General features: G+C 40.0%; 1 protein-coding gene across 4 annotated transcripts in view; it reads right to left on the bottom strand.

Moving 5' to 3' along the window:
- Positions 1 to 5,408: 5,408 nt before the first annotated feature.
- ano1a (anoctamin 1, calcium activated chloride channel a) overlaps positions 5,409 to 8,044 on the bottom strand; it is a 292,742-nt gene continuing 290,106 nt past the window's right edge. For all 4 annotated transcript variants that reach the window (XM_086008194.1, XM_086008196.1, XM_086008197.1 and 1 more), the window contains one exon: positions 5,409 to 7,265. In XM_086008194.1, coding sequence (XP_085864320.1) covers positions 6,975 to 7,265 — 291 coding nt within the window. In that variant the 3' untranslated portion in view covers positions 5,409 to 6,974. The remainder of the gene's footprint in view (positions 7,266 to 8,044) is intronic.

Below are 8,044 nucleotides of genomic sequence, written 5' to 3'. Positions count from 1 at the left end.
TCTATTGCCTAGACCCTGGCACCAGAGGGACAGCAATGGTCTTTTCTGGTCCTATGTTCCTATCAATGTTGGTCAAAGGACAAATTTGTCCTGGTGGAGATGGTAACACCATCACCACATTGTTCAAAGAGCTCAATGTTTCAGTCGGAATACCCAGTATCATCGTCATCGGACTCTGACCAGACTGCAGGTTAAGCAGGGTTGTGATGATTACAGGAGGTTGTAATCTGGAGGATTCACTGCACAATAATGACAATTTGCAGTTAGTACTCCTCACGCAACAGAAACCCCTCTCAGCTCTTTAAAAAGTGGAAAGGCAAATTGGTCAGTGGAGAGTAGTCCTGTGCACAGTCATTAATTGAAGCGAAATCTCGCACGCCTGGCTGGCCTCCCACATTCTACTCTACATAGACTTGAAGTCATCCAAATCTCGGCTGCCCTTGTCCTAACTCGCACTAGGTCCCGTTCACCCATCACCCCTGTGCTCGCTGACCTACATTGGCTCCCGGTTAAGTAACGCCACGCTTTAAAAATTCGCATCCTGGTTTTCAAATCCCTCCATGGCCTCGCCCCTCCCGATCTCTAATCTCCTTCAGCCCCACAACCTCGCCCTCCCCACCCCACAAGGGAGATATCTGCGCTCCTCTAATTCTGCTCTCGAGCATCCCCGATTTTAATCGCTCAACCATTGGTGGCCATACCTTCAGCTGCCTAGGTCCTAAGCGCTGGAATTCTCTCCCTAAACCTCTCCGCCTCCCTTTCCTCCTTTAAGGCACTCCTGAAACTTAGATCTTTGAGCAAGCTTTTGGTCATCTGCCCTAATTTCTCTTTGTTTCTTGATGTCAAATTTTTTTTGTCATATAATACTCCTGTGAAGCGCCATGGAACGTTTTACAACGTTAAAGGCGCTATATAAATGCAAGTTGTGGTTGAAATCTGCATTGGGCAGCTTTGTAGTAATAGCTTTTCAGCAAATCTGATAGTCGCATCAAACCCTTGTTGATATTATAAGCTTCACACCTCTAGATGTCAGAAGGGCGTCAGTCCCTGGAAAGCATTCATAGATGATATTCAGCATAACCTTTGAAAGGGAGAGCCAGCATTGATTAGAGGGCGAGGACAAGCTGATCAGAAACAAATCAATGTGGACTCTGATGGGAGAAGGCTCAATTAGTTGTTGCCCAAAGCAAGAATGGTGTAAAAAATTTGGCAAAGTTGCTGAGGAGGTACAAGACTCAAAAAAAAAAAAAAAAAAAAAATCTACAAAACCTGGACAGTACATGAATATTACTACCAAATATTATCATGTTTATTCAGGAGCAAACTTTCTTGAATATGACTGCTGCCGACAACAGGAGGGGAGAAAAGCAAGAACGTGACCAGAATGAAGTCCTGACCAACAGCAGAGTGGAGAGGGGTCATTTCAAAATTGAGGATTTAAATCCTTAAAGGGACCCTGCCGAGATGGTGGATAATCCTATTTGTATGTGGAGATAGATACGCAGAGAGGGATAAACATTGAGGTTAAATCTGGAGAATGAGAGTTGATATGTTGTCGCATGTATCCCGTCGAGAGAGCAGTGAATACAAAGTGATGCATTGAAATCAGTGCTACACAGTAGTTGCCGTGTGCGAGGTGCTCTGATGCAGAAAAAGATAAAGGACATCTTAGATTAAAAACCCTAAAACTGAACTTTATTTTTTTTCCAGTATATTTTCATTATTCATATTGTTTTGCCATAATTGTATAAATGGTAAAATTATATGTCAAAATCATTAGAATACCATTACAGTGGAATCCTGCGATATAGTATCGACCAGGATAAGAAAATAGTTGCTCATAAGCAGACTTCCTCACAACAGAATTGGTTATATCATTAGTACACTGAATACAAGGAGCAAAATCGGGACATGGTGACAAGTTGAACACAACAAAATATTGCCAAGAATTTTGCTTAGATTGGGTTATTGAATGCACGTTTCTCCTTTTTACAGGATATTACTTCAACATATTGTCAAAACTTAGGATCACAGCTGAGATTCAAATGAGCGCACTTAATAACCTTTTCAGGACGATGAGTAGTTTTGCAAAAAAATACATGACTATTTACGGTTTTCAGAATTCTGAGATGTTATCTGGCTCCCTCCATTGCCACAATTTTAAATGTGCATTTGCACTAATTATATCACACACACGTGAACTGGATCCAAAATTTCAGTACACAATGGTTTAGATTTTTGTTCAAAGAGTGACCAGATTTATTTTTATCCCTCCAAAAATCTACCACGGGCAGTGAGGGAAGGATCTAAATATAATTTTTTGCCAAAGGGTAAAGCTTGTCTAAGCAAAACAAGACGGACATAAATTTCAATACCATGTCCCAATTGTTGTCCTTGATATACAGAAACATCTTAAAATAAAACATGTAACTGGCAGCAACTTTTAATCACTTTCAGAAGGATGATCTAGAAATTAAGGAAGGGAAGGGCTCTCTGGTCTCAGCTCTTAGTTTTGTTTTATAAGAGCTATAAAACGGTTTGCAAAGCAATCTGCTCCAGCAGAACGGAAATTAGAATCTACAGCCTACGTCAGAACAGTGAAACGTCATCCGAACTTCAATTCTACTGGTTTTTACACGTAATCGAGCAGTGACTGATCACAGTACAACAATCCTCTCATCCTACAGTACGCAGCAGAAGCTGCACAGTGCCCCCTCTCTCGTTTTTAAATAAGATGCTTAGGAATCTTGCTTACAAAAAAAAGGGAAACAAATCTATTTAAAACAGTATATTTTAATCGTTTACTTACAAGCAATCCTTCAAACTGTGCACTGTGAAGAGAACTGCTGCTGTGACATCCCTTACTCAATGCACTCAACTAGGCCACACTGATCACATGACCATCAGTTGACTTGTCATGTTGCCATGCTACAATCCAAGAATTTTTTTTAATGGATAATGTTTAATGAACACAAAATCAAAATATAATTAAGGGAAATGATTTCAGGTTTTTTTTAAAAAAAGAAATTCTGCTAATTGTTAGATTTTGCTCTTTTCAACACTCAATTCTCTATTCACTTTAAACTCTTGTTTAATTTCGGGTTGGTTGATGCTTCCTTCACTACTTTATATTATTTCTGATTCCCTCATTTTTTCCCCCCCTAATAATAGTCCTCTGTTGAGGGAGGCTGCTACCCAATAGAAGAATGGTTTCAGGTGAAAAAGATATTATCCAAATTGGCTTCATACAACAGCAAAATGATGCACCGTAACTTTATATGACACCCATTCTACACATACATCAAAACAGTTCCCACTAACTTTGATTTTTTTTAAATATTGCTTCAAAAATACATTAGCTGGCTCATTAGGTGTGTGGGGGGGGGGGGGGGAGTGAGAAAAGAAAACAATCAAATAACTTGCAATTAGACAAAAAACAAACAGATAAATGGAGAATGGAGCAGCCAAAGAGAGAAACAGAGCAAATAAAAAAAGTAAAGCAGCTCGATTTTCTGATGTGTACACGTTCAAGGCACGGTTGCAGTTTTGTTCAGAATGTTGTATTACAAAATGAATGGATCATGTGGGATGGTCAGGGTGAAAGTGGGTAGCAGGGAGGTTGCACGTACACTGTACTCAACAGTGGGCAGTACACGGTGATGCCATGCCCAGCATTCAGGTCGGGCAATGCCCAAGCGGGTGGTCCTGGACAGCAAAGGCTATTTAGGGGTGTAGGGACTGTGATGGGAAGAGAGCTCTCGGCCTATCTTGTATGGCTTCCAACTAAGCTCAAAATGGAGGCGGTCGTCTCTCGACTTCCACTTTTAAACTCAATAGTCAGTCTGCTAGTATAAGGGTAATGTCTTATGTTTGGAAATCAATGAAGAAATGACGACTTTGCTGGGACTAGTTGTTTGAAATGAATGCATTGCAGACAAATGGCCCCCATCAATGACAGATGAAGACTTCATTTATAATCTGTGAGCAGGTTTGAAGTACCTCAGGGAAACGTACAAAAGAAACCACAATTTCAAGCCGTTCCCACTTTTGTCCAGCATGGTGTAAAATCTGTCTTTACAAACCCTATCCATGCAGACAATTTTCAAAAGAGACTGCTTCTGCATCAAAGGAGGAGATATCCTGCTAATCCAGAGAACCCCCCTCAGGGAGGCCTTCTAGTTCACCTATTCTCTTTTGTGGAGGGAAAAAATAGGAACGCCGATAGCACCACACACACAAGAGACTGTTCCCCAAGAATATGCTGAAAGCAGCTGTAAGAATTATGGAAGCGGGTCTTTGTTTTCTTTTGAACAGTCAATCCAATTTGTGCAAGGTTGATTTTTAAGTTGAATTGCATCTTGCCGTTCCTTCTGATAATTTTATCTGTATTAATTTTAAATCTGGGTAAGTAGTTTTAAGCCTATATGAAGTGATCTAGTAGAGCATTACTTGTACGCCCTTCTGAGGTTATGGGAGAAGGCATTCTCCAGTGAGCCATTTACCATGTTTCAGGGTTAATTCGCTAGACCTGGTCTATTCCAACATACTCAGCAGAAATAATTTTGGTTCATAAGTGACTCAAGTCTGCTTATCAAAACTACAGACTCTCTGTGAACATGGGAAAGGTGCTGAGATAAGCCCAAACTGGGCATTCATTTAAAATAAGATTTATTAATTTCAAGACATTGTTTATCCGGAAGGAAATGTAGGTGTTAAAGGTTATAATCTACCTATTTAACTTTACTAGTGGCTGGCATGTGGGGAACTCACAAGGTGGCTGCATCGCCAGAATATGCATTGGTAAAATGTGATTGGTAAAATGTGATTGGTAAAATGTGATTGGTCATTCAACCAATATCAGAAGTTACACTATAGAGGTGGATCACACAGATTAGAAACACAATCAGAAAACTTCTGCGTGAGACTCTGGACAGAAAAGCTGTACAAACATGGAAAGAAAATATTAAATATATTACGGGCCAAAAATACATAAAAGTTGTGCAAAAATAAAATCTTTGGGCTACACACGACACCACTGTGGGTCAGTACTTAGAATGCATTAAATGAAGGCAATCCCATAAGGCTGAGGTACAGTGTTACAGGCAGCAATCCTCTACATAGTGAAATTCACCCCAGTTAAGAGGGACAATGATCTGCTTTCAAATCATATTTTCTTTGGTTATAATCCAATCACAACGACGAGAGAAAAGAGCTAAACACACTAAAGTGCTCATTACGTAAAAGTTTCTAATTTCCAAAATCGAAACATAAAATGTGTGTAGATTTTTCGAACACGGACATTAAAGTAGCTTTTATGAAACTTGAAATTACACTTTTCTAATTTGGAACCTACAGCAGTAAATCTGCACCTTACCTTCCCTTCCCCCCCCCCCCACAGCGCGCCCCCCCCCCCCCATTGCAACAGCTCTGACAATGGCACCATCTTAATTCAACAGTTAGCATGAGATCAGTTTAAGAAAAAAAATTGCAACTATAGTCTAAGTTTCATTAGTGATCTGTAGGAGAGAGAGAAAAAAAAGACAGAAAACAGAGAAAATTAGAAAAGGAAGAGGTTCAGGAGAGAAAAAGAGAGACAGATAGTAAAATAAGAAGGGATAGTCTTTAAAGAATTTAGTCTCCTGTATCAGAACAGTAGCAAGCAGAAAGTCTACTGGATGCAATTCAGTCTCAATTTGAAATGGGATCCTAAAACGTGTCCCCACTATTATTTTTTATTTTTTATTTTTTTTTAAGAAACAATTCTTAGAATTTGGGACTCCACCAGAAATTAATCCCCTTTATTCAGCCAATCATATCATTGAATGCTAATAACCTATCTACTCACAAGTTAGTAAATGGTTTATACTTAAATCCGGGTCCTGCTGGCATTTTATAAAAGTTAAGGTGCATGATTTGAAGCTAACTACACACTTAAAATCTCCTCCTAAAGCCCCTTTGTGCAAAGCATTGGAGGGCAGGTTTCATTATCACAAAAAGGAAATTGGCTTTGTAAAACATTCTGGCATTGGCGAGCCCGGTCATCGAGCTAGCCGACTCCTGCGTAAAACTAGCTAGGGTGGGGCCGCTTCTACAAGCTCATTTCAGCAGTGCTCTGGAGGAAGTCAAAAGGACAGTATTTCTATGGGAGGTGGTCCAGGATTTTCCATCGATTACATAAATGCTCAAACTACCAGTAGGATAATGTGTATAGAATAGCGAAGCTGATATGCGAATGCCATGCTGCTTTTGGGTTATTAGCTCAATCTGCTACGACAGCAATAAGTTACAAATTCCTGATTACTATTTCTTTGCCCACATTTGCTTCCCTCAACCACATTATCCAAAACGGACATCCCTTTCAAAATGCAAGCGGTGCGTTCTTAACCGATGGGAACCTTGCTTCGAAGAAGTTGCCATTTTGTTTGTTCGAATTACAGAACATTTTAAACTGCGGGGGGGGGGGGGGGAAATCTGCCTTTACCCAGATGGCTAAGAAACAAAAGAGGAGTCTTCGATGACTAATTAAACCATAAATATATATAGTAAAAAAAAAGTACATTTTAATTTTGGCAAAAAAATTTTGCTCAAAAGGAAACTGTTGCCACCATTGCTATGAATTCTTTTCCAAGCTAAAGACTAAGTTTTGCTTGTACTGTTATTTAGGAAATGGAAAATATCTGAAATAACATTCCTGTGGAATACAAAAGTGACACTCCCTGCATTGCACTGTGTAAAAATATAATTTTTTTTTTTTTTTTTTTTATACAGTCAAATCATGGTCCGCCTCATCTGTAAAGAAAGTGGTTCTCGCATCAACATTTTCAAAATGGCAACATGAACAGCAAACTCAAGCCGTCCACCAAAAGGTGCTGTTAATACAGATCAAGTTTTTGCTGCTCCTTTTAAGTGACACTTTGCCATATTGTGGAATGCCCCAACTAAAGAAACTTAGGTTTACTTTAAAGCATCAGTCTCTAAACAGCTTCCTTTCCTGCGTTTATAAGATGGGAGTAGGAAGTGTCTCTGCCGCGCATGCGGTTTTCGGAGAGCTCTGCCGCATATTCCTTGGGGCTCTCGTCAAAGTTTTCCGCGGTCCTCTCTTTCTCTTGGGAAGAAAGTACATCCACTATATGGATTTTGGTCTGTTCTTCTTTCAGGAAAAGATCCACCATTAATAACTTTTCTTTAGACATTCGCACACTGATTTCCTTTGGAATGTCTGGTATCATCCAATCCACAAAGTCACTCATAAACATAACTAGGTTCTGTAAAGACACAGGAGAGGGGCGGTTAGTAAAACTGTGCCAATGTCAAATTCAGGAATATTGCACGGCTCAAGGCTATCTAAAAGATGTGAGGAAATAAGTTTAAACAAAAACAAAGTAGGTCTCCTTTAATTTCAGCTCAGACAAATCTGCTGACATCAAGTGCTTTAGAACTTCTCAACGGTGAAGTGCTTTGTGCCCGCCTCAAAAAAGGTTATTTATAAAAATTGTACCACTGAAATTAAACTAGTAAAACTCCCGTAGCATTGCCGAGGGTAATTGAAGAGGCCATTGGGTGTTAAATGAGAGGGAGAATGGGAGGGGCAGGGGAAAGTTAAAGAATGAAGTGGGAAATAAAGAAAGTGAATAAAGAGGCACATTGAGAGTTAAACAGTGGGATAAAGAGTGGTGAGAATGTGGAAAGCGCTACCACATGGAGTAGTTGAGATGAATAGTGTAGATGCATTTAAGGGGAAGCTCGATAAACACACAAGGGAGAAAGGGATAGAAGGATATGCTGATAGAGTTAGATGAGGAAAGGTGGGAGAAGGAGCGAGTGGAACATAAACGCCGGCATGGACTGGTTGGGCCGAATGGCTTGTTTCTGTGCTGTAAATTCTATGCAATTCTATCTACATGCAGAATTCTTAGAAGGCTTGACAGGGTAGATGCTGAGAGGTTGCTTCCCCTGGCTGGAGAGTCTAGAACAAGGGGCCATAGTCTCAGAATAAGGGGTCAGACATTTAGGACTGAGATGAGAAATTTCTTCACTCAGAGGG

This window comes from Somniosus microcephalus, chromosome 15 (assembly GCF_052327205.1).
Source record: "Somniosus microcephalus isolate GS21.2 chromosome 15, FLI_Smic_1.0, whole genome shotgun sequence".
In the NCBI taxonomy this organism is placed as follows: domain Eukaryota; kingdom Metazoa; phylum Chordata; class Chondrichthyes; order Squaliformes; family Somniosidae; genus Somniosus; species Somniosus microcephalus.
This window is presented reverse-complemented; position numbering and strand designations above follow the sequence as displayed.